Source organism: Helicoverpa armigera, chromosome 2 (genome assembly GCF_030705265.1).
Source record: "Helicoverpa armigera isolate CAAS_96S chromosome 2, ASM3070526v1, whole genome shotgun sequence".
Lineage (NCBI taxonomy): Eukaryota > Metazoa > Arthropoda > Insecta > Lepidoptera > Noctuidae > Helicoverpa > Helicoverpa armigera.
This window is the reverse complement of record NC_087121.1, coordinates 8,407,472-8,434,894: the sequence shown is the minus strand read 5'-3', so window position 1 is coordinate 8,434,894 and position 27,423 is coordinate 8,407,472. Positions and strand designations below refer to the sequence as shown.

Below are 27,423 nucleotides of genomic sequence, written 5' to 3'. Positions count from 1 at the left end.
ATTTCGGTATAATGTTACTCGAAATATTAGCATAATTTTACATTATTTTGTGAGATGTTGATGTGATGCCGTGTGTCTTGCTTACGAAACAAGTTTCATGCAAATCTAATATTGTGAGCTTGTACATACCGTGCAGCGTAATGTAGTAAAAGTTTATAACGATGACAGATTGGTGCGCCTCGGAGCCGCACTATAGTTCATCATGTAGCAGCTTCAACTTCCTCGTTCTTTTATTGCAAGGGACGGTTACATGTAAGATAAAAGTTACGTTATTTTTTCACTTACAGACCAGAAATCTCTGAAAATTAAAAGCTTTACCTACTTAAGTGTGTGTTGGTTATGTTTTAGGCAAGGATCGGCAAAGTCAGCGCAACAAGTTTATTTAAATCTTCCCACAATTTATCTATTTTCTGTTAATTAACTTTAATGTTAGACTTGACTGTTATTCAATATGAGCCCATTAACAGTATGTGGGTGAGTAATATTGAAGCCTGCTATAGCTCGGTGCTAAATCTAGCACCTACCGCCGGCAGCTATTTGCGGTGAACTAGGTTAAATTTGAATAAGCTCACAACTGGCGTTAGTCTTTATTCCAAAGTTTCACTCTATCGCCTCCCATGCACGTCACTACCTACAGCATGTTTTATATATGAGATACAGTGGAGTGTGAGGAACGATAGATTTCTCGATACAGGTTAAGTTTTTGAGTAAGGTTCGGTTTTAACAGATATGGTGAGAACTGTTTGATAACCGATTGAAAAAGGAATTCCTGAGAGTGATGTAGGGTCAAAACTTTAGAAATACTCGGATAGTCTAAAGGCATTTCATGAACATGCTGTTATAGGTTTCTTATCTGTTTCTCATGTTCAGTGCATGGGAAAAGAAAAGAGGGCTTGAAGTTTTTTGTTTCTCAGAAACAACCTGTATATGAATAGATATTCGTCGTATATATTAATTCAACAACGTGTAGAGAAGACTGAGTTGTGATACCTTGGATGCTCTATTTTCATAAATATCGGCCGACCTTTTCCATACATCCGTGTTCGATAGAAGTTATGAGTCCTTTAATACTATTTTGTTATATTTGTCAGATTTATAATAGTCGTATATTTTGAGAAAAAGCATGTATGATTCGTCATTTATGTATGTTCAAACTGAATTTCTTTTATAGGCTGGAGGTTTTTGGAGTGCTGTCCGGTTGTAACTTTGACGTGAAAAAGTGCTAATATAATTTTGCCTTGTTTCCATAAATGATTCACTTAACTTAGACTTAAGAGTAAGAAGCTTTTAGTTGAAAGTATATCTACATATACATAATTGTACATTTAAACTAGAAACGAAAGCCAAGACTTAAGCACTTTCACATCTTTCCACCTGTCTATAAGGACGTTAAGGTATTCGAGAGGGTATCCTTTAACCTTTTTGTCTAGTAGGTATGTCAGACATTGTCGAGACGTGTTTCCGGGTAGCCCCTGAGAAGGAGAGGCGCGGTACCACCGTGACATGAATAATACGAAAAGAACTTAGCTCTTAAATGTGCTTAATAACGACTACTTATTTAATTTTCTATAAAAGAAGTATTCAAATTGATTGAAAAATAAATCACTTTTGTAATAATAGTAAGGGTTCAATAGCCAGAATGAAAGCTGCAACAAATAACAAATATTACGAAAAATAAAATCTCCAATAGATTTCTCATTGTGCAGATTCCTGAACTTCACCACTGGACACAATTATAGCCTTCTCAACAAATAAACTTCCATTGTTCCATTTCCAACGGCAAATAAAGGAGCATTTTCGTCGATAAACCGGCCAGTGTTCAGTTCTTCGACACGGATTGTTAACAGTTGTTGTTCATTTGAGCGCGACGCGTGACAACGACACTCGCGATCCTGTTGTCTTGCAACAACTGACGTTGTCAGCTTTATTGTTAGAACAACAACAACTATTCGTTCGTGTTGGACGATGATGGGTTCGGGGTTTAAATGTTGGTGGTTTTTAGAAAAATGTTTTTTCCAGGTATCAGGTGTATCAGGAGGTGTGGTATCAGGTGTAAGTATGTTTCATTAGGTGTTTATGAAAGTAAGTAAAGGTTTTGATTATTATGATTTAAAAAAAAGTTTCCCAAAAAAATACATGTTACTGTCAGCGGTGCCGGAGGGAACAACCAGCAATAAGCAAACTTCAGGCCTTTAAGTACACAATCCTTGTCACACAAAAAAAACCGACAAAGCAACCACTGCTTTTACAACTTGCAAAAAGCTAATAAGTACACCCAGAATACAGAATTATGACAGGAAAAACAGAGATTAACATCACGTCCCTCGAGTTCTGCCAAAAGGACTACTCAGGAAATGAAGGTTGTCTGTAGGGCTGCGCCATTTCCGTGCGGCCCGGACGCGCTCGCTAAACAGGGAGCTCTATTATCGCGGCTCTGTCATCTGCGATGCTCTCTCGCATCGCGCCTCTATTGTGAACCCGCCTTTTGTCTGTGCTCCTTCAAGATAGACGCACACTAAGTGTAGTGTCGAAGGATGTGTTAAGAAATGATTAGCTGTTGTAGTTTTGTGATTATTGAGGAATTGTTTTATGTCAGCTTATGTTATAATTTTACGTGCAAATAGTTTGTCAACTCTCAACCCAATAATTTGATCAGTATGTATGTACATTTCCAACTAAATATAATTCGATAGCAAATAAATCGTGGTCTTCCTACCTAGATGTAAGGCGGCCGTTTACGACATAGTCAAGCTGACCCATGGTGGTCCGAAGCTTGGTCACTGGTATAATTACATATCTTTCAATAACCTTGTTATTACCCAGACAGCTAACATTTAAGTTTTAAAAATAAATGTCCCTCTTTAAAGAAGGGTCGCGTGCACGTCGTTCCTAACTAGTGTGTCCCCGGTTCATGTGATGTAAACAGACATTTCCGTACTCCTTACAGTCTGATCTTTGTGGTGTGTTTGCGCCATTGAACGAAGCCACTCGACCGTGTAATTGTAGCCTTTGCTGGAGATTTAAACTACACCCTACCTACCGTAGTAATGGCTTGTTTATTTCGTCCGATGTGTAAGAAAACTATAGTATGTGGACGGCTCAATTAGTCTTCAAGGTTTTAAAAACACGTGTTTTATTGCAGAACTTTCCAGAACTTGAAACTGTTTGATTGAACGCGTATCATACAATAAATGAAAAATACATTTTTCTATCCGAAACAAGTTTTTAAACGAAACATGAAAACTTTTCTCTCCTTTACCGGAGAATTTTTGTGTTCCCCAGATATATTTTTCGTGTGACCGTTGAAAATACATTGTCAATAAAGTAGGCGACATTAAAGGGAATCCGTGGGTATAATCGGGCACAACAGGCTTGAGTGCCGGCGAGACGGATACAAGTGCGGCTTATCTGCGCCGGATGTAAGCCGCGTGCTACGGCCGATATTACGGCCTTACGTATCGAGCACAGATTTACCTAATACGGGAATAATGTAATACACTTATTCCGTACAATGTTGTTGTAAGTTTTATTATTTATTGAAGGAAAAATAGTAATTTGATAGTTGAATGGGAAAAGTACTTTTGTTATTAAGGTATACTTACATATAAGCGTTTAATGTTATGTTGAATACAAAAATATGAACGAAAATGAATAGAACAAAATAAATCTATTGTTTATAAAGTAGAGACGTCCTTTGTTAATATTTATAGGATAATAACGTTTTGTAGCCGTCGCCGTAGCCGTTGATGAGTACTTTCAATGTTAACTGGCTAGGAAAACTAGCGACGGTACTGCGTGCTTTATGCTCGAGAGAAGCTTAGCGATAAACTATTGATTACGACATGCTCCACTGCGTGCCCTGATAAATGGCTCTAAGCTAGACTTGAATACACATTGAATTACCCAAAGGCAAGATCACTTGTTTAAGAACATTGTACCACAACTTCTGCGTAATTGTATTGTAATCGTTTTAACTACCCAAGGCTATAAAACCTAAAAAATAAAAACTTGTCCGGTACGCAAGACTTTTTCAAAGAAGCACGAAGCGGAACGGAAAAACTCGAGCACGAATAGCAATTAATTCCAACCCAATAATCGTCTGTTAAGTCAAACCGATTTTAAATAGTATCCCGATACGTTTGGAGCGAGGGCGTTTAGAGATGGCCGCTGGCTCTTTGTTTCACTAAAGCCGAAAGCCGATAGATTTAGTGAGACTAAGGACGAGCCTGGAGGAATTAATACCGGCATGAATAAAACGTTCAGTAGGTACCAACACTTGATCGCGGACGGCTTAATAGATTTTATAAAGTAAACGCTGTATAAAATGTTGTCTGAACAAACTCCGCCTTGAATATTCGAGCCGTCGCTCCATTTGTGACGTAGATTACATTTTTGTATCTGGAAATTGTGGTACTTATGTACTTGTATTTATTTGTAGTTTTAAGTTTATAAAGAAAGTGAAGAAGATAAGTTTAAGTTGTCCTTCCTTCTGAAGAGGGTTTATATACACGTCATAGTATGTATTGGGTAGGAATGCAGTTTACAATGTACTATGTAACCTTTAAAGTGATCACGTGTTTTACGTTACTCAACAGTTTTGGTTGTATCTAGTGTCTTAACTAGTGTAGCGCCTTCGTGTTTTTAGTAGTATGTATTTATACCACAAAATGTATGTAGTAAAAGTTTCCAAAACGTGTGTATATCGTCGTAAAATATTTCCCAAACACCACTACACATAACGTTTGATGAGGTAAATACTGTCAGGTGGTTACTTGATGAGTTTCAGACAAGAATTAACTGAGAAGCCTTTTATACTTGTATGAATATTAAAATACACAGACTTTCGCTGTGGCGGGAACTTTCTTGTTTAGCTAACTAATGCATAACGTGAACGACTTAACCATTACTCGAGTTAATAAACATTTTATGCTATCTAAACTCTGTACTAAAATGCGTGACGTTGTGAGATTAATGTATAACGTATGGTATCATAGAGAAGTAGGCGGCGGTATACAAGTAGGTATAAGCCACCCAGAGAGAAAGCAAGTGCTTAGATAGCATAGTCTATCGCGAAAATACGGCTAGTCTATGGCGGTGAAAAATACGTTCTTTTATTTGTCGTAGTCACCTTAATTTATTACTTCAAGATGAATTTATTAAGTTTCTAAAGTTATCAAATCAATCTTGACTGTTTCTCTTTCATTAATGAAGTCCTATAACAAATTAAGGTGGATACAGTCATCTCGAAACTTCGGTTTACTTTTTAGTTTTGTTTATACAAAGCAACTGTGGGTCCAACGACGGAAGGGACGGGGAAGTCCCCGGGGTCAGTGAATAAGCGTTTTGAGGATATTTACCTTTTCACTTACTTTGCGAACCTTGTCAATGTACCTGATAATGCTTAGGTGTATTTGGCTAGGGATTTTCACGTAAGCTCTATATTTTTTTTTATTTGTTACAAACATACATATTTTTCATCATCCTAAGACCATTATTTATCCACAGACTATTATTTACCCAGTACAAACGAATACTTCAGTCTCAAAATAATGCTAATATCTTCAATAAACAGTTACCTAGGCTCTGAGAGTTGCCCTTTGACAGTTGTCCGTAAAGTTTAGCGTGTGCGCGACAGTACAAGTTGCGGACAGTCGCGGCCTGTCTCGAAGTGCCGTGAACTGAACGGGAGTGAGATCTGTTGCTAGTGCCTCTACGTACGTAATTTGGATCTGTTTGTATTGGGACTTGAATATTATGGTATCTTGTATGTATAATGATCAAAATATCTGGTCTAACTACTATCAGGACTAAATATTTATGAACATGAAGGATTGTCGACACAATTGGACTAATACGACCGAAAAGTATGCTGGATCCAAAGTATGCAAACTCTGAAAAGAATTCGTTTGAAAATCCGTTTGTTCTAAGCTGTGTGCATACCGTTACTAGATATCTACACTAACACAGCGCGCGGGAAGATTTATGCTCACAACGACATTATTAAGTACTCAAAGTACTTAGTTGCGAGCTAAAAGGATTGCCATCGATACGGCTACTAAGTAGCGAAGTGTTTTTCCTTAAAAGCAAGATCAGTCGCTTCTAGACCTTACCTGCGAGGCATTAAACTGAAACTACCCCCAACTTCTTAATGTGTTGTATTACAAAGTTGCAAAAGAGGAACTTCTAAATTTACATGGAACATGATTGCATGCTAGAACTTAGTAAACTGCTGCCATTGAAAGAACTTAGTTTAGGCATGTTACTCGCAGCGAATTTACTGACGACCGTTCATACCTCGACACGGAATATTACACGAACTTTGTTCTTGTCACAATAACTTGTGTACGTGGGCGTTCTGTATGGGGGAAGTAATTGATTTAGCTAGTTAAGTAATAATGGACGGCGGCTTAATTCTGTAATTTATTAGGAATATTCCTGATTGTTCAGATATTAAATTAATATCTTACTTCTATTTTGATACACCGATAGGGCCAAAATGATTTATTATTTTCCTAGAATTGGCCCAAAATATCGGAGTTCGTATTTGCAAATACTAGCTGAATACGGCCAATATTAATATATTTTACATGAAGCAACTACAAGCTGACTTCTATACCCAGTAATAATTGGTACTGAAAGATACTCCTTATTTAGAACAGTGGTCAGACTTTTGAACAACGATTACCTACTTCTATGCCTGTTATTTTCATATCTTGGTCTTGGGAGTTAGAATACGATGCCACAAAAGCTCTCGGAGGCGACCTGCTTACCACGTGCTCTACAACAACAAAAGTTTTGTGGTTTATCGGCAGAACTTTCTCTTGTTGTTTGAAATTATAACTTAGTATTTACTTAAATGCACAATACATCTACATATCTATGTTGCTATAAATAATAAAACTAACCATTTCATGTTTAGATCTGATAATGACAAAAATAAAACGCAAAACACAGCCGTATTCCACAATAGGTACTTACTAGGTTAGTCTATTTTGTGTCCCAGTTAATCTGACTATATAGCAAGTATACTGCCACGGAAAACAAAGCAGAGAAAAGCCAATTATCGATAGAAGCCGGTCCTTACCTGAATTTTGGAATACGGCACCGAAGTAAATGAAAATATACGACATCTCGTTAGTGTTGGCTGTACGTTCCAACTTGGGTGCAGGGATTTTGCTGGGCTTGGCTCGCTCGGGTCAGGTATCGATAGAGCTCGATACTAATTTGAGGTTTGGCACTCGGTTCTTTAAACTATTAATATTGTGTGTGTTGTAAACACATAAAAAAGTAAAATTAAGATGTCTAGACGTCTCAAAAAAGCCAGAACTCAATTAGTCACGAAAGCCTAATTAATTATCGTCAGTCTAACACATTTGATTACAATTTTCAGTTTTTATCGAAACCTTATTTATTTTTTAGGTACAAAAAGCCAAATCAGCCAACTAGGTATATATATAAGGTCTCAGTTTAATTAAGAATTAAATAAAAAGCAAATAAAAGGCATCGTTCTCCGCGAAGTTACCGCGGAAGCTATAAAAGTCGCCGGAGTGAATTGGGTCATTACGGCGCATGTAGCTAATTAGCCTGCAATCTGCACTACTTAACTGCTATTGGACCTTAATGTTTATTCTATGTATTGCTTAGCTTTAGTCATTGATCTGTTCATTTGTTTATGGGAAAATATGTGTAGAAAGTAATTTTTTGAAAGTGTGGTGTTCTATTAATTTAATTGTTCTTTAAAAGTTCGTAGGTACTAGAAAGCTAAAATACTTACAGATTTGTAAGTTTACCAATATTTTATACCTTCATTTATATGTAATACCTTACTATATTAAAAGGCATAAATATACAAGCGTTTTATGCACAAAAGAAAGACGTTGGCGAATGAAAAAATATGTTCAATATTTTATTAGAAAGTTTATTTTGCTCAAGTAAATTATGTCGCTCAAGAATACGGTACCGGTGGCCGCTCACAGCTGCTTACAAAGTTAAGAATAACGGTATTACAGTTTTGGCGCGAAACTTTTGCATAAACCTGCACTTAGTGCCCGGACGACCAACTTCACTGTTAAATAATAAACTTTAATGGACTTTTGGTCATTTCAGTTTATTGTTATTTTTTTCGAGAGTAAATGAAGGAAGGGACTTTTAGAAATTTTGATAGCATCTTTCTACCAAGGGCTGAAGTTTTAACGAGGTAGAAATTTAGTAGGCTTTAAAAGAATGTCGAACTTGGGACTGTGTTTAAGATAAAAGATTGGAAAGTGTTTCTTAATATCTGACTCGAGGAAAGTAGAAGAGTAAAAAACTCGGCGATTAAAGTTTGACATGATGTAGTATTATGTTACTTACAGACTTATTTGTTAACAATGTTTTATATTGGCTTGTATTATATCTGTTTTTGTTCTTACTTTTGCGAATAAAAATTCTCAAATGCCTCCCAGTCTGAACTGTAAGACCGCGGCCCTAGATCTTCCTTAGAATTACCATTTCCATAACTTTGTTACGCACGCTGATGGCAGATGCTCCGCTTGAATAATAACAGAAGCCTAGGCCGCCAAATTTTGTATAACGCTGGAAAGAAAGTCGATTAAAGTAAATTGGAAATTATGGGGCGTTGTGTGAATCAACCAAGGGTATGAATACCTATGTATTATTAGATATTAGTACAACATTAAGGTCCGTTTTGAATGCTAACTGCCGACCGCAGTTGCAGCTTCTGCGTCAAAATAGTCGACATTTGGGGGCGTTATAGCTGGCATTTAAAACGTACCTTTATTCATTATGGAATTCTAAACAAGTACCTACTCGTTGCATTCAACACGAATACCTCCATTGTTTAAAATTCGAATGCTTGATATTCATTAGCATACCATCATCATAATACGGACGTCATTATGTTATTCCCGGATGAATAACACTGTTTGCGTATGTTACCAGTCATTGGGCATTAACTGCATAACTGGCTATTCTGTGCGCGCGTGCCACGGAACGTCCGAACACGTACGAATCATCACGTTCAGCTAAATTGTGCCTAACTAGCTAAACAGTATTGCGCGCAAAGGCTGGAATCATTAGTAATTTGTACCTCTATACATGTTGGTCATAGGTACATGTTTCGTATTAGTGTTGTGAATTTAGTTTTACTTTATGCGGGCTTATAGTTTTTTTTGTTTAATTATTTGGTAGCCGTGCAATCAAATACCAAGAAATAGGGACTTCATTATATTTGTTGCCTTTGGTTAGTTAGACGTATGAAAAAGAAGTCGGTTAAAAACGAATTTTTACGATCGATTATGCGACGCTTTCGATTTTTAGTGCCGATGATTCGAAACTCGAATTTACACAAATGTCCAGACAGAGCGATAAATTTTCAATGTTAGAAAACAAAGAAAATAAATAAAATTACGAAATATTTTTTTGCAATTTTATTTTGTTGTTTTTAATTATATGATGATATGAGGGCAGAGCTGTGGTACTACCACGTAACCACGGCAACGTAAAGGTTACAATTTTCAAAATTCTAACAACTTAATATACAAAAAATTCATTACAAGGCAAAATTATTTGCACTGCTCACGTTGCCAATGAGAATCTTTGGCGCCCGCATTGAAAGCAGATTGTTAAGTAGCGATCCTGAAGGCTGGGCTGCGAACTTTGCTGAGTCAGCTTACTAAGGATACACTCTCAGAGGCGCTCTAAATTCCCTGAATATTACCGCAAAATTGAACCTTAGGCAGCCGAGATGTTCTTTAGCAAGTCTAAATATGTAGATAACCTGAAACTGACGTAGTTAGCCGTGGAACAAGATAAATGTGTGAAAATTTAGCTTTGTTACCGAAATCGAAGCCGGAACTCGCAAAGAATTAAAAAAAAAGTTTATATGTAACATAAAAAAATCTGTTAGAATTGCTGGTTATTTAAGTACAGGCAGAAAGTCATAGGTATATACATAGGTATATATGTACCTACCTTATAATTTTATTAATTTAAATCGTAATGTACGATGTGAAATATTAAATCCTGAAGTTATTATTTCTTTACATAAGTATATTTATGTAAAAATGAACGCGTCAGGTTAAATACTCTTTTGTAGGAACCCTCTTTCCTTCATCAATGTTGATTGCAGTGTTCCGTCGCTGACTAAGAGAAAATGTGTGAAAACCCATGGAATTAGACACGATACTTGTCTGAATACATTACTTCGAATTGTCTACACATTGGCGTAAGTATAAGTATTGGAGTAAATATACCTGCCTATTATTATACCTAGTTGATTTCTTTTGGCGTTAAAAAATATAAAAAAAAGTTACAAATAAAAAGTTTGCAATTGTAACCTAACAATAAAGTTTAGAATCTAGATATTTTATAAGGTTTTTTTCTTTGAGGTCAACATTAGGGTCCTTTTCTAATCCTAATCGGTTGATATCAATAAAGGATTAAAAACATGTAGGTGCGTGATAAACCTATAGGGGCCTTACTACAAAAACTTTAAACCCTGTTTTACACTTGTCTAATAAAATTTTGGCTGCAAAATGAACCATATGTCAACGTCATAATTTGACATTTTTTTAGACAAGGCATAAACTGACGTTTAAAAGTTTTTGTGGTAAGACGGTTAGTGTCTAAAGTATGGGAACAAAGTATTAAACCAGTGTTTTACCACGTTTTACTGTGTATGTACATTCTTGAAAATATTTATAGAGAGCTGATATTCGCTCAAATATTTACTTTACCTCTTACATATTTTAATAAAACAGTTTTTCATATCAAACATTATTCACTCATCCATTCATCATGTTTTTGTGAATATGTAGGTATCGCAAACAAAAAATACGAAAATAAATGTTTTCAATAACCAGCAAAATGTAAATATGAAAAGAGGTTCTTTATTGATATTAACATTTCGGTGTTCCAGCAGGTGAAATGTAATATCTGTGAATACGGATAACGCATTAGTAGAATTAATGTTCTGCGTTCCAACTTTGTCCGCCATTCTGAGGGAAATCGAGGCTCTTTTCCAATCTATTGAATGAGGAACCGATAATCTTGGGGGAACTCGTAATGCCTACTTATTAGATGCATGCAAAGATTGATAGCTAACCGTACTCTTTCTGCTTTTGGCAAGGATATACCACGTTCAAAACTTTGAATATGGAACATTCGATTTGAAATGTTTGGTGAAGAATATTTCAAAAATAGAACGTTATATTTGAGTGGCGCTTTTTAATACGTCATTCAGTGTATTTATAATTTAATATTTATTTATGTCTTATTGAGAAGACATTTTAAAATTATACAGAAAATGAAATTATTAATTTCTGTTTGAGATTTCTTAAATGAATAACTAAAACTATAAAAAACTCACAGCACAATTTTGCTAAGGCTAGGAAACTCTTTGTGTCTATGATTTTTTTTTATCTGTGATCAGTGTGAAAAAGAATATGGCGGGAATGAAAATACGATGAAGTGCAATTTAGCGAATTATAACCACAAATCCACAGTTGTTATACATTAAATTAACAAGTCATGGTTTTCGACATTCTATTGAAGACGGAGTTTGTGTTTCATCACAATATCATGTGAGTCACAACATATGTACATACTTACCAAATACTTAAGTAGGTAAGTAGAACTTTCAACTTAGACTTGTTTACGATTTCATTAAAAGAAATATTCCAAGTCTATCTCATAAGAAACTTAAGTATTTCTGGTTTAATTTACTTCAGTGAAAAGCCTTTAAATGCCAATATGAGTCTCGAAAGGCATTAAGCAGGTAATCTTTCGTTTGAGTCCAACAAATTAATGCACGCCGCGCGATGGCCGATCATAGTCCGCGAACAATTTTAATAGAATTAATATATTTCAGGCAAGTCCTGAATGCTGTTTATTTTAGACTCATTTGAATATTGTAATTAAATGTTTATTAAGAAAAGTTGTAGCCTTTAATAGCTTCACCTTGAAACATAACTTTTAAGAAAATAACGTTATGTTAAGTCTTGGTCGTGAAAGAGTAATTTGCTTTGGTGAATATTGAGAATACTTTGTCTCAGTTTTTACTCAGCTGTGTCGGAAATAACATTTTATATCTATTTGTTACTATTTGGTCTTGCCTAAGCCAATCTATATCCATAAATGTTACTTTACCTAAAAACCTTTTAATGTTTTTATTAAAAGCAGCATTAGCTGGATTTAATACCTGGTTTATAGCGCTTATACGGTAATAATGAGAACCCATTAGGAGGTACAACACGAATGCTGTATATTTTCTTATACGGTACAAGCTCCCACATTTACAATCGCATTGCAACCCCAAAGCGGTTTGGTCCAGTAATAACCGGTATGAGCCGATTTGAATGCAACTGTGCCCGCTGCCCGTTTGCAATTAAATGTTTCCATTTCAATGGCGCACTGAAATAAGACAAACCTTGAATAGCTTTGAAAGTGGTTGCGGGGAATATTTCCATTCTGAAACGACAAAAGCTTGCAGGTTTTTGTGGACATTTTGGACTAAGTATAGTAAATTAGTATTGTGTCGTATGTGTAAGTAGAAGTAATATCGTGAGCAGTTCAATAACCTATTAAACAAAAAATAAAAGCAAGTTGATTGATCAGTTTTCCCAGCGCAATGCGACGACAGAACAATTTTACTGTTTTACTGTATTACACACTAGCAAAATCTGTAATCAATAAATCAGCTCATTTTATTTATTACCTTGTTTTTCCGACTTTTATGTCCTTTACACCGTCGACATAATATAATTATATTTTGCTTAATCAACATTGTTGAGCTTTACGACTATGTAAGACAAAGGAAAAACATTACCTTACAAACTCATTTATTCAGTCAGTCAGAAAATCACCATAATATTTTTATTACATCTACAAATTTTTTATACTAGGTAATTATGTCAGTTCCAAGTTACTCCAAAACTCTTTATATTTACGAAAAGTTGAACGCAATTGATCATAAGAACGTATAGAGTACCGATTCGCCCATAAAATCAAACTTAAGTCGGTAGTATTAAGTTGGCCAGTGTAGCGTTTCAGTTGAGAGTAGTCGAGAACTCGAGGGCGGGTTTCAGTCGTTCGCGCCCAGTCCGCGTGCGAACGCCGTCGGGGAAACATGTGTTGACTCCCTTACCACTTTTGGAGGGAAAACTTCGAACGATCTCCGTAAAGATGCTGAAGTAAAAACGTGTTAAAAATAATATGACTCTGGAACTGCAGTGTGTATCGTAAAGCATGTGGATTTTTGTGACTGTTTTGAAATCATGACTTAGATGGGTAGTTTGGAAAGCGGTGTTCTGTGATTGCGGAAATAATGAAAGGTTGGTTTTAGATTAATTTATTCGGTTTTTATGCAAATTTTGTAATGGACGGTTTTATGATGAAAGTGTAGAATTGAGGGTATCTTTATAAAATCTATTGGTATTGCAATAAGAAACTGTTAATTTTTCATAACGAAATTCAAAAGTTAAAGTGTTGATATAAGTTTTACAAAAATATTGGAATACCTGCAAGTTAAAATCTCAGGAGTGCAAAAACTTTTCACTTCTTTGCAACGATTTTACATAATTTGAAAGCTTTCAGAAGTAGCGCAGAATCTCTAGGGTTTACTCAACTTAAATTCTTTTCATTCAAAATCATTCTTGAAAAGAATGTTTGTAACTAAAAATACAATACAACAAATAAATAATAATAAACTTATAGTTAAGTATCTAAAGCTTATTTAGCTTTAAAAATATTTGTTAAATAACGATTTAAAGAGACGGTATTGGCCAGAAATAAAACATCATAAAAAAGCATATCGACGTATTTTTTGGTTTAAAAAAAGTATCGAAATTTCGTAGAATTTGCATCAGACAGAAAACATGTTGGTAGCAAATAACAAACTAAATCTCTTTCAGTGTTCACTAAAAAATTTGTGGTGTTTTATAATACCAGTTATAGGTATTTTGAATTGAGCACCATTTATTCTACAACATTCTATTCTATTCTATTTTAATTTATGACAATCCGTGTCTCATCAACATTTGTGTGACAAAGAGAATTCTACAAAATTATTATACTCTTCAGAAATGTAGATTCCTAATACCCAGCACAACTATTAACTCATAAAAGCTACATTTCATTCAACATACGAATGTGTGAACTAAAATCTCAATTTAAAAGCTGAGCAATGTTCCCGGCAAGTGGGTCGCACCTCGGCAGTAAATAAACCGTCACCCCTCACGATAGAGGTTCTCTCTGATTTATGTTATGACCCCGGTATGAACGACACCGCCGCTTCATCTTGAAATACTGAAAATATACATATTTTTACGCTCGTATTGACAAGTAATGTATAGCGTAGGTGTATCTAGTTTCGTATCAAAGTATCGTTTTGAATGCTGAAGTATTGCATTTCTTCCGAGAATATTATTTATTTGTGCAGATGAAATACCCAGTACCTGTGTTATTATTTTCAGAAATAGTAAACTTAAGCTTTGCTTTGAATTCTTATCTAACTTAAAATGAGATTTCCGCAAAGTATTATAAGCACCCTTTGAAATTAAGCAAAACAGAAAACGAACCGCTTACGAATTGGATTCTTAGAAGCCACGCAATCTACCAAAAGGCTAGTTTAATTTACTAGTGAAAAGTGCTGACTCCAAGCATTTTATACAAAGCGTTCCTTGAAAAAGTTTTAAAACGCAACTCAGCGTTCGATCCGGCAGTTGATTCGTTTTGGTTCACTTTTGATGGATTATGCTAGGGAGAACAACTTCGTGGATGCAGAATGTTAAAACGCTAAAGGAAATTAAAGTTCAACTTTTTGAAACAAACACTCGTGTAACTGTTTTCGTATTTCTGGATGCTCTACTCTCTACTTAATTATGATTTATGGTGGCTGAAAGTTGGTGAATTAATTGTAATCAAGACTAATTTCGAAATGTTTATTAGTATCTACCTACTAATGGCCAAATTAAATTCAATGTTTATGCCTTCTGTGAAAATCCGCCGTATTGCATTTTCAACAAACAATACTTAACTATATTCATTTGGATAAATTGAATTTTGATTTTTCACGATCCAAGGATTATTGTTGTTCTATTAGATGGATCTGATATCCAAGCGGTTTTGATCCGAGTGTGAGAGTGTCGTAAATATTTATTTCTCAGAAATTAAGTTGTACGCAACTTTTTATAAAATTAGCTACGAAATGTCAGGTATTCCCAGTTATTATTAAACTGATTAAACATTCATCTAAAAACATTCATCTAAGCGCTTTCTAATACCAAATAATATTATTTTTAGAACAGCTCGCTGATAAAATATTTTTCAAGTCATTTTACAGGAAAAATCTTATTTTGAATCTGGAACACTTTCTCTCAATGCTTTTAACAACTTCAATTAGAGGAAGAGGTTCTATGGTCACTTTATGTGGACCAAAATAGTCCTCATTGGTGAACCGATTTTCATGCATACATTTTTGTTTCAGAGTACAAGCTGCCATGGATGCTAATCACTCTGGCAGTACTAGAAGCGGTGGGCGCAAGCGACAAGCGGCCGCGGTTTGTCACGGAACCGCCGGCGCGCGTGCTGTGGCCCGCCACGAGAGGCGCGCACGCACTCTGCCGGGCAACCGGCCATCCGCCCCCGGACGTGCATTGGGTCACCGCTGAAGGACAACTGTTGACTACTATACCTGGATTAAGGTGAGATTACCTATAAGTTCATTTTATAAAAGAGGACTACCGCTACTTTTGAGTAGGCATACATATAAATACTATTGTGTAATCCGATTACTTGATTAATAAAGCATCACTAAAATATTCACCGATATTCACAAAACCATCGACAATTCGAAACTACCATTTGCCTATTGCTAATCCACAAACGAATGAAAACAATAAATCATAAATTGCAATAAAATTGAACTTTTTCTATTTCATATTGGCCAATCCGCCGATGCAACAATTCACTGAACATTGGACTATTACATTTTTAACAAGCCAGTAGCATTGTAGACCGTATGACGTAGGAAATGGATTTCCATTAAAATTGTTCGACCTAAATTCCCAATTAACGGTATATTCGGTTTTAGGTGATAATGGAGGAAATAGGTATAATTCTGCTAACAGATTATTACGTATTGTGTATTACTTAATGGTGGATGAATAGGTTTAATACATTACGAAGTTGTTATTTACTATTTAGCTATTGTTTAAAATCTCACACTGTCATGGCTTTGTATTGCACTTATTTCTTTTTTCAGATTTAATTATACTGAAAGAATCCTAAAGAGTCGAGTAAAGATTTTACCAATAGATACCTAAATAGTTTTCTAAGCGCTATTTTGTACGTAGTCTTGCGGCACTCTCAGCGTTCTAAAGAGTAAGCGCGACTGATCGTCTGATCGGTCTTTAGATTGCTTCAGGATTGGGTGTTAGGGTGCAGGCGAAAGTCGGCGACGGGTCCATTAAATAAACTACTCGAACTTCACCTATATTTTACAAGAAAGCGATACCGGAGTGAGCAAGTTAATATTTACTGCGAGCACCCCAGGCGAATGCCTTCGCTACGTTCTGGAACACGTGTACTAGTTGAATATTTTACTTTGAATTTATGTTACATTACATATCAATTAGGAAACTCATAAGATCAAGTGGTTGAATATTTGGAGAGTTGATACACTTACGATTTGAACTTGGGTCTTTGAATATTATTACGAAAATACTTCATGTGTTTTCTAAAGCACTATTTATTGCTATATTTCTCAAAAGTCCCCGTTCATATTGCTACCTTTATTGTACTTACAGTTTGCCAGTAGGTTAGGTAGGGAGTTTTACAAGCTATAACATTGTACATTATTTTTGAATTGTACGAAATATGCTAAAAAAACAAAGACCTATATATTTTTGCACTTTTTGCCCTAGCTTTCCTCCTCATTGTAGGACACTGTATTTCGTTACCGCAATATTAATTAAGAGTAAGTGACCAGCGATGCTTCCGCAGAATAAAACATCCATCTCTAAAAGCTTATGACAAAGTTGTGTCAATTAATCTCGGTTGAAATTTCACAAGAAAAATGTATCAACATTACGCAAGCACCGGGTGTCCCGAAGTTTTTGCTTCACAGTGTCTAATGACTAACAGCAAGCGACTCGACGAGTTTTGTATTTTTAATAAGGCCTTGTGTAAGTGTGCCGTCGACTTCACCAACTTTACCGAAGAGACATTTAAAACTTTGCAGCCAAAGTTTCTTAGCATTTTACTTAATACTCTAAAGTTATTTTAAAAGTGCATTAAGATAATGTGCATTGTTATTGACTAGCGATTAGAGTGATTGATGAGATTTTTCTCTAATGAGCCGTTACAGATTTGATATGCATAGGTACTTAGATCGAATTAAGCTCTTATGTTTCTCTATACAATATCGTATAGATCTGCGTCGAGATATTGTTCTGATGGCAACTAATGAAACCGTATAAAATAACGAGTCAAACGAGTCAGTGTAGTCAAACACCTCACAAAATAAAAATAAAGACCTCACACGAATGTTCTATTCATCTTATAGAGTAGCTGAATGAAACGTAGCCAATGCTCAATTAACGTTTTCTGCGGAGAGCAACACAGTCACAAAATGATGTGTGGGGAAACTAATTCGAGTTTCCCCGCGGGGTGCCGCTAATAAATTGGCAGAGTTTCCGATCAGAGTCCGTTAAGGGTAAGTTGCGAGGCGAGGACGTGTTGGAGAGACCTACCTATGTGTTGAGTTGAAAACTTTGCCGATCTCCGATACACTTCCAAGGCGCAATTACTAAAGTCTTCAGTGTTCGCTAACTTAACGCTGTACCAAATTCTCAGCAAGAGTATCTTGATGTAGTCTTCAGGAATTTGAAAGTATTAGTAAATTGCACCCGCGTGCTTTTGTCTATATAATAATAGACAAAAGCGACGATGAAAAGACGTTTTGGACACACATCTCAGATACTAATAAGTTTGCTCATCCTTTCTTACATCTCTGTTAAAATAGCGACAAAGAATTGCATAAAAATGGACATTCCAATATGTAACATGTTTATTAAACTGCAAGCGCAGTTCACAATTTAAGATAGTCTATCTGAATTATAGTCTTGAAAATATAGGATGTACCACGTCGTACACATGTTGTATGTTGTTCATTAGTGCCATTACATGTCCTGAGCGGCTGCCAAGTTACACTAAAAAAGGAACACACAGTAACATCATATCGTTGGAACAAACTAACTTTTGCGAACACAGTAAATAATACTTACTGAAATTATAACGGAACACTTTGAAAACCAGATTTCATTTTGAAAATAATTTCCATTGTCCCAAGTAAAATATTACTGGGGGCACTTATCCTGTAGAAATGTAACAAGACGCTGGTTCGGCGTAACGAGCAAGTAACTCTCAATTGCCATACACTCCACTCCCGGCGACGGCAAAGTGAGCATGAAACAAACGATTATGGTGACAGTTGACTTATAGCCAGCGAGCAGCGATAAATGGCCACGGCACGTTCACACGCTACCATATTTTTTCAACGATGCTAACCACTCTTGTTTCAAATGTAATTCTTATAACGTAGTAAGACAGCTTCTTCACAAGAAATCTTAGAAAAATACTCATTTTATGTGTACAGAACCTATTTTAAGCACGATTAAACATTAGCCTGAGGTTGTTTTAGTATTAAGTATCAGTTAATACTTTAGGTGCCCGTCCCAATTGTTTGAACGCTAATGGAATCTATTGTTACAGAGCTGATAGTGGCTAGACAAGAGGGATCTCGTTTAACGTGATTCCACATTCCATTATCGGCATGATTATGTTTGGTCCCTTGACAACAGAGGGATATTACGTTTCGTTTCACAAACTATCAAGGTTATTTTACGTCTTCATTAAAAATCACCGATAATTATGTAGTCTGCGGCTTATTATGACACTGTCAGACTTAAAGTTTTCGCATACTGAACGGGAGTGGCAAGTTAGCGACACCAAGTAGCGTGAAACTTAAATAAACCTTGTACAGCTCTCCGTGAAGGCATGAGGGTCGTTTTCTATATTCTGTGCGGTAAAATAAACGTAGTTTGGGTTAGTTACGTATCACGTCCAACTCGTGTCAGCAGTAAAAAGTAACAAGGCGTTGTTTACTCTCGCCGAGTTGGAAACTTTTGGACATTTCACCTGTGAACTTATTTTAAGGTTTATTCGTGGAGATAGCTCGCCTTAGCACACGATAACCAGGTACACAATATCTGAATGAAACTTGTTGGGAAATAAAAATGGACAGGTCATTTATTTTCCTGTTACATGAAAGCTGAAAAATATTTTCGTCATGAGACTTTAAAAACACCGCTACGGAATTCCCGCGTTCACGTCGTAAATATTTAATATCGTATTTAATGTTTTTATTCCACTTTGCTTCGCATAAAATAACTCGTTCTCCGAACATTCAATCTAATCACATTGTTTCAACGCAGAACTAAGCCCAGATACCAAAACATTGGAATAGAAAATTAGATTTCCATTTCCATATCAATAGGTAGGTAGACAAAGTTGTATAGCACGTTTATGTCAGCGGAAAATTGGCAATGATCGAATATCGAGACGGCTGAAGATAACCTGTCAGCAACGACTGTGTGATGACGGGAAGAGATTGAATATAATGGCACTCTTTATAGTTATGATCACGTAACGCACGTTTCGTAAGCTTTCGTTTGTATATTTTTTCGAAAAAATGTTCAGCATTCATTTTAGATTAAAAAAAAAACATAGAAACATCCTTAAATATGTTTTAAAGTGTTTTAGTGTTCATTCAAACCGATTCAGAAAACCGATAATTTGTTTTGGGTAAAAGGGCCTGAACTGAAAACGTGGAAAAAATGTTGTAAAGAAAACATTCAAACATCAAATTAATATAGCTTTGTTCTTAATATAAAAAGGCAGTTGATTTTTGACCGTAAACTAAAATTACCCTAAAAACCACGTTCCCTTAAATCAATCACAACGTCATGCAGGAAAAATATCTAACTACTTACTTAGGTATTAAAAAGTTATGAAAGTAACATAAAAACTGAAAATTCTTTATCCGGTAATTGAAAGTAGGGAGAAAACGCGGCGTCGAAAGCAATAATTTATAGTTTAAGATAATTTATCGGGACTGGTTTTTATCATACCTAGGTAGGTACATAGTATACCTATATACCAATATAGGAAATTTAATAGGAAAGTTCTGTGATTGTTTTTTTTTACACTTTAATATATAAAATTTATACGAAACGTATTATTCTATCACTCACTGAATACGATTGACAGCCTTAACAACTTAAAATCTTACTAAATCACTGTTAACATCTAGGAGCATGAGTTAAAAGTTGTTCCAGTTATTGTTTTTCTTCCACCGCAGTCTGGTGCACTAATTAAATTCTTTATGCTTCTGGAAATAACCCAGTAAATAGATTCATAACTCTGATTAAAACAACAATTTCATAACAAAGCATTATTCAACGAAGAAACATTGATTAAGAGCTCCTTTCTATCTAATTAACCACACTTCGATATTATGCTAGGAAGACAAATTTTCTTTACAATAAAGAATTTACAACATGAAATTCTTCATCCTTACGAATATTATAAATGCGAAAGTAACTCCGTCTGTCTGTCTGTCTGTTACGCTTTCACGTCTACTGATTGATACACTGAACTGATTTTAATAAAATTTTGTACAGAGATAGAGTTGACTTTGAGAAAGAACATAGGATAGTTTTTACCCCGACTTTTGAAGAATTCTCTTGAAAACGCGATACAACCGAACTTTACGCGGGCGAAGGCGCCGGCGGAAGCTAGTCGCAATATATTTATTGATTGAGTCTCGCGTCTGAAGCCATTATAGCTATTAGTTCTCGTACATTACACTCAGTTTTACTGCCCGTCGTAACAATCACTTACAAATTAACTTACTATGAAGTTTCTAACTCCCGTAAATGGAAGTTTTCTAGAGGCCAAAAGAATCTTTAACTCTATTTATATACGACTTTTATCGATAAATAGTAGGTGTGAACGTTCTATTGTTGTAACATGGTGTAGGTACTTATCTTTATAAGACCGCTAAGACGTAGTCCTGAAAACTTTGAAATACTTACGCTACTAAGAACTAAGTAAACCTTTAATGCTAGTTTCATTAAACGGAATAAACGGCTAACTTCCATCATATTTAATATGTCAATAAAAGATTCGATAAAACTGTGCCTCAATTTTCTTTATTCCAAGAAGTGTAATCTAAATCTGTTTGTTCTATTTGTTACAAACGAAGGTAATTTCCAAGAAGTAATTATATTCCTATTTTTGAATAAACCTACTTTTAGCGGAAATATTTTCACAGAAACGTAATTCGCCTATAAAAACGCGCCTACTTTCAGCTTTAATATCGGAAGCTTAATACAGGATTTTAAGATGATCACAAATATCATGCATGAACGTAATGAAGTTGGCGCTTAAGGAAATGGCTGTATCTTTACTGGTAACGATTACCGTCATAACGTACTTTTATACGAGCCAAGTTTCATCTCTTAGTCGGCTGTTCCGTACCGATACCGCCGGTTAAAGTTTTGACGCGTTGTAAACGAGCCTCTTACATCTTGACAAATGAATGGAAATGAAACCGCATGATGACAGTAATTCGTTCAAGTTTTTCGGAGCAGGTAACTTGGTGCATACGTTTTGCGGTTGCGGTGTTCAAATTGGAATAGGGGAAACTCGAAGGTGGAATGTTGAGATAATTGCTGGTGTAGCTAAGACTCTGATGTAACTAAGTTTCTAGCTATTATTTAAATCTGGCCAATATTCGTGATGTTAAAAAGTTTTGTTGGTAGAAATTTTGAAAATGTAAAATATCTGATACACAGATATTTTATTAGTAAAATGTATTCATTACACATGTACTTAATATACATGACAACCAATAATCGAATGTCAATCATTTTGGTAAATGTTCGAAGCTAGATGTCTCGTCAGAATAATTACATGTCGACCATTTTCGAATTCATCATTTTCATGTTTATGTTCATGCAGGTCTTGAGTGACAGATTGCTTAGCTACATAATCATGCCTCATAAGTCATTTGGAAGAGTGTTTATTAGATAATTTTAACCTTAGAAACTAAATATATAAACGCAGAATCTTCCGAAATGCGAGTTACCACAGAAATATCCTAAATCTAAAAAAGATTATTCACGAAATGATAAAGCTGCGATTAATCGACGATGCGAGTTTAAATTGATATATAATATTGTAATATTGGGTCAATAACATGGAATTGATAATGCAAGCACACTACCTTAGGCCGCGAATAAATACAAACTCGACTTGAGAAATGCATTTGAAACGGTGAATATTATAGATCGTGTAGAAGACATTCGAAAACTTGTCTACCACAAAAAACGGGTGAAATTCTGAACACTTGCAGAGACCGCTATTTTTAATTAGTTTCTAATTAAAGCGTGTTATTCTTTTAGCTTTTCATTTCCTTTACCCTTGTCATTGGTTACTAGAGCAATTATATTTTTTTCTGTCTTCTCAATTGACAAGCGTCTACTGCAGAATAATAGATATTGTAGCTGTGCCATTTCTATTTGATAGCTATCAATTTAGCTCAACGCAGTTTTATGTCGAGTGCAGAAGGCTTGTTACGATATGACCAGATAAAATGGTCCGCATTCCAGTGCAAGAGAGATGTGAAATTATACGTCTAATAGTAGTCCCCTTTTGGTACCGTTCCGTAAGCTTTAAGTAGAATAAATAAGAAATACAATATTCAGTCATTTATTTACAGTTTATGTATAACTCTATGTATATTGTGTGCTAAGGCTGTCACTATACCTCTACATAGACTTAGCATATTTGTTAAATCTTTTTTTTACATTTAGTTGTTAAAAGATATTTTTGCCCTAGGCACGTGCTAAGTGACGGCAGACTAGTGGTTGGTGCAAGACGGTCACTGATGGACGCGGGTAGCGGCGCTGGCGCAATGCTGAGGTGTCGGGCATCGAACCGAGCGGGAACAGTCCTTTCCAGACCTGTTATGTTACAACCTGGTGAGTACTATGTTATTTAATCTAAGACTACGTTTTTCTAAAGATAACAACGTGTGTATATAATTTAAGAGCACTTTCTACAAAACAATAAATATTAAAATTGTTCTCACGTTTGTAGAGATCTGAACTGATTACAAATATCATCCATTTGCGACTACTCGTGTTTCTTTATTACCATAATTATAATACAAAATTAGCCAAATTCTGTTCGAACAAAAGGTACCTATTTATTCAAACAAAGAGATTTATTCGGGTTTGACCTCGTAAAGCAACATTTGTAATGAATAAATAATTGCGGACCGAAAATATTTATTATTTTGATCGTCGTTTTCACACAGATACCTATAGCGTAGCTTCTGCCTCAATTACGCAGAGGCAATAATGGAAATTATAAAAACTGTAAACAACAGACTTGTGTAATAAACAGATGTACGGCAAGAGGGCAAAACAAATTACAACTTCGAGTCGAGTTGGACCAATTAACTTTCCGTTACAGCAGGGGAAATATGAAATAAAATGAAAAACAGCCCATGGCTCCAGAGTTTTTTTACGCAGAAAAACTTTTAATTAAGGGATTAAAAATGACATTAGAGTGAGTTCGTAGCAACGTAACTTTCTCTTTGTTTCCTGAGGATCCGCAAGGCAAGCTCGAACAGGGCTTAAATTACGATTAGGTAAATAGATAAGCACTGAGTGCTGCCTCACTATAAGTCTTGTTAAAATCTTACTTCGCTATCCCTGAGGGCTACAGAAAGAAAAATAATGTAACTTAAGTTTCGTAACATTCATTAAGAACACGAAACGTTGGAAAGTTGGAGGCACTTTTCGGGGACGTTAGAAACAAAAGTGGGTTATTTATCAAATTAGTCATGATCTGTTTATTTAAATAAACTTCTTAATTACTTTTTTCGAAAGTAATTGGTTAAGTTAAAACGAATTATCAACTCGCTGGTTTGCTGCAGATTTTTAAAAATCTTTTTAGACATAGGCAGATATTTTTTTTTAGAGAGGAATTTGAGAACTCCAAACAAAAGTTTTAAATATTGTTGTATTCATTATTTATAAGTTATTATTTATGTACAATAATTAGTTCGTATTAACAACACTTATTTTCCATACCAGTAGCCTCCAGACTTTAATATTAGGTATTTGAAAAGATGAATATTTTTCACTCCAATTACTTTTTCCAGCGAGACGCGGAAAGTTTTAATTAAAGATTGAGCGACATTATGTCCCTCATCTCGGAAAAATAACCTTGTTATAACGAAGCCGACGGTCTGTTATTGAAAATAATTTTGTTTCTTCAAGCCTAACGTTTGTACTACATTTTTGTATCGACCTAGTGAAAAAAAAAGTCTCGTCTCATCTTTAAAGCAGCCTTTTATGTACAGTATTGGATACGGTACCGTTGAATTTCATAACATATTAGAAACTAACTAGGTTATGGCTGATAAATCAGTTAAATGAAATTGACTAGGTACAGCTTAAACTCGACTTAGATTCAAGATACAAAATGAAAAATTTTGGTACAAATCCTCGTGATGAACAGAAAATGGTAATTTTTAGTTAACGCACAACAATGTACGAATGTGGTTACGTCGTAACTTTCTGCTACAGCTGTACCTATAACAAACGCGGAGTTTTGTTTTCCTGAGTTTTGAATAAACCACTCGATTACTCGTTCATTTTGTTCCTCATCATATTTCGAGGCACATTAATCAATTGAGACTGTCAGTTAAGACAACTCCAAACAAATGCTTCAGTGAGCTCGTTAACTCAATGAACTTCGTTACGGAGCTCGATACAACACAAAACCAGTGGAGTTAATGCCTAACAACGCAGCCACGTTAACGAGTTCCACAATCGTAAGTGGTTGCTAGTAAGAACATCTCTTTACAAACTCATGAACTAGCTCTCAACTTACAGATTTTACTTACCATATTTTAATATTTTCCCCTACAATGAAGCTGAGTACAAAGGGAAAATTGAAAGGCAACAAATGGGGGCGCAGTAGAAGCTTATTCTCATTCAAATGAGTTCCGAAGAAAGTATTCGATACTCTGATATTGCGATACTTATTTACCTTGTTACTGATTTCTCTATGTTTTTAAATCTATCGGTAAATTGGTCTATGATCCATTATTATTTTTTGCGTTATCTAACTAATTTAAGCTACCCAGAGAGTTACCTCATCCGGCACTAAAAACGGCGCGATAAATAAATCAAAAGACAATGCGTTACGTAACAGTTTCTTTATTTTACTTCTCAAAGTATATTATATTTTTAGTTCTGCATATTTATTCAATTTATTTCATCTGGGCAGCAATAAGATGACGTAAAAGAATTACACAAAAGGCGAACTTAAATATAGCTTGAAATTGACGGGAGTCAGGCCTAAGATGGCTTCACAAACAAAGCCATGTCGGACGCAATTATTCCTTTATTTATTATTCCGTCTCATTTTTGTTTCGTTATTTCTTTTGACAAGTTATGAAAGTCTCAAGTTACGCATTATTAAAATGAACGTAAAGTTTTATAATGTCTCATGGTTTTCAAAACATGTAAAATAAAAAATCTTCTTTTGTATGTATTTATTTTCCTAAACAAGCGCGCAATTTACATTGAGGTATGTAAAATACTGAGATACAAATTAAAAACTTATGTTGTACCATTTTTGTTTGATTTAAAGCAGACCCCAATCTGGTCATAAATAAAGGAACATTTTTAATATTCCAAATGTACAAGTATTGTGAATGCGAGGTCCATTTTTGTTCATTTCTTTACTACGTTTGAGTTACAAAGTTTCGTAGTAGGTCCATTACTACGGTGTACAGGATTTTGTTTTGATAAAGTTTATTTTTCGGTAAAGGCAGAGCTATTTTGTTTGGCAAAACAAATGAACTCTGTTACTTTATAATAGAGGTCTGGAAATCATAACAAACATTTTTTCATCTTTCTTTTTTTATTTTAATAAAATGGCATTCTCTCGTGTCTTATTTCTATAGTGGAAGATAGTGTCCTCTCGCACACTGCTCGGCAGCTGATTCCGGCCAAGATTGGCGGTGCTGTGATACTGAGGTGCGAATTGTCACCGCAAGTCGGCTTAGTGGATATCACTTGGCTGCAGGATGGGCTCCCGCTGTCCTCTGGATATCTTAGTGGTGGTAAGATAAATAAATAATATTATAATTAGGCATGAACTGTATTTACCTGTAAAGTTTTCCTCTGGTAATTATTATTTATAGAAGTTCTTCTTTTTCAAAAACATTGACCTTTTCTATGAAATTAATGTCAACATCTTTTCATATTTCATGAGAGTCTGTTGAAATTCTTGCAGGAAATTTTCATCAAGCGACTAATTATTCTAGAAAGTTCAATTTTGTTTTAGAACCTCGTTGGGTGTCCGGGGCCAGCGGGATCCTGCTTGGACTAGACCTGACTCAAGCGGACATACAGGCGGAATATTCATGCGTGGCGCTCGACACTCCTAGTCCGCCTTTGAAACTCACTACCGACGGTCAGTCAAGCTTATATGCATTTAGAATGTCCCCTACAATCTGCAGAGATTAGATTTACTGGATTTGCTCTGTGTTTAATCGTCAAAGAGGAATACGCATGATTAGAGTAGCATTGTGGTCATTGTGGATATACAAAGCTTCATTTCGTCATCCTTTATGTTTAATGATCGATTTTCTCTGAATAATGAAATGAAACACTTTTTTTTCTCCCGTGTAGATAGTAGCTGGCTGGAAAATATTGAACTGAATTCAGTAGAATCTCGTGTTGGGGACACTGTTGTTTTACCGTGCATACTACGACATATCACTGGACATGCTGTTAGGTAAGTACTTACACTCATTGCATTTGGCATACTGATAACAATTATATCAGTAGAATATTCGTTCGTGAATAAGGAACATTTCATAAAGACAACATCATTTTTGGTACTCAAAGCACAAACTTTAATCGGATGTAATTTGAACCTGTTCTTTTTTCTATATAACAGCTTCCTTATGTCCATTGAACTTCATTTCACCACTAGTTCAGTCTACCATTTCATCCCACTGAACGTATAGCATTTAATCATCAGTTGGCAGCGGCAGGAAGTGTCCGGTACTTGGGCGGCCGTGTCCGGCGAGGGCACGGTGCGCGGTGGCGCGCTCGTGCTCTCGGCCGCGCGCGCGCACCACGCCGCGAGGTACGCGTGCTCCGCCAATCCTGAGTCGCCGTCACGGGTGTTGGTCAAACTGGTCGTGTATGAACCGCTGACTGTTAGTGTATCACCGAATCCGCTGGTAAGTTCTAGAAATATGAGTGT

At 35.5% G+C, this 27,423-nt stretch overlaps 1 protein-coding gene across 1 annotated transcript in view; it reads left to right on the top strand.

Moving 5' to 3' along the window:
• The first annotated feature begins 13,082 nt into the window (after positions 1–13,082).
• The window catches only part of LOC135118102 (cell adhesion molecule Dscam2-like), a 37,436-nt gene continuing 23,095 nt past the window's right edge, over positions 13,083–27,423 (top strand). Inside the window, exons 1-7 of the mRNA XM_064039163.1 lie at positions 13,083–13,331; positions 15,485–15,701; positions 22,963–23,105; positions 26,111–26,269; positions 26,494–26,622; positions 26,841–26,946; positions 27,196–27,400. Of these exons, the coding sequence (XP_063895233.1) occupies positions 13,325–13,331; positions 15,485–15,701; positions 22,963–23,105; positions 26,111–26,269; positions 26,494–26,622; positions 26,841–26,946; positions 27,196–27,400 (966 nt within the window). The 5' untranslated portion in view covers positions 13,083–13,324. The remainder of the gene's footprint in view (positions 13,332–15,484; positions 15,702–22,962; positions 23,106–26,110; positions 26,270–26,493; positions 26,623–26,840; positions 26,947–27,195; positions 27,401–27,423) is intronic.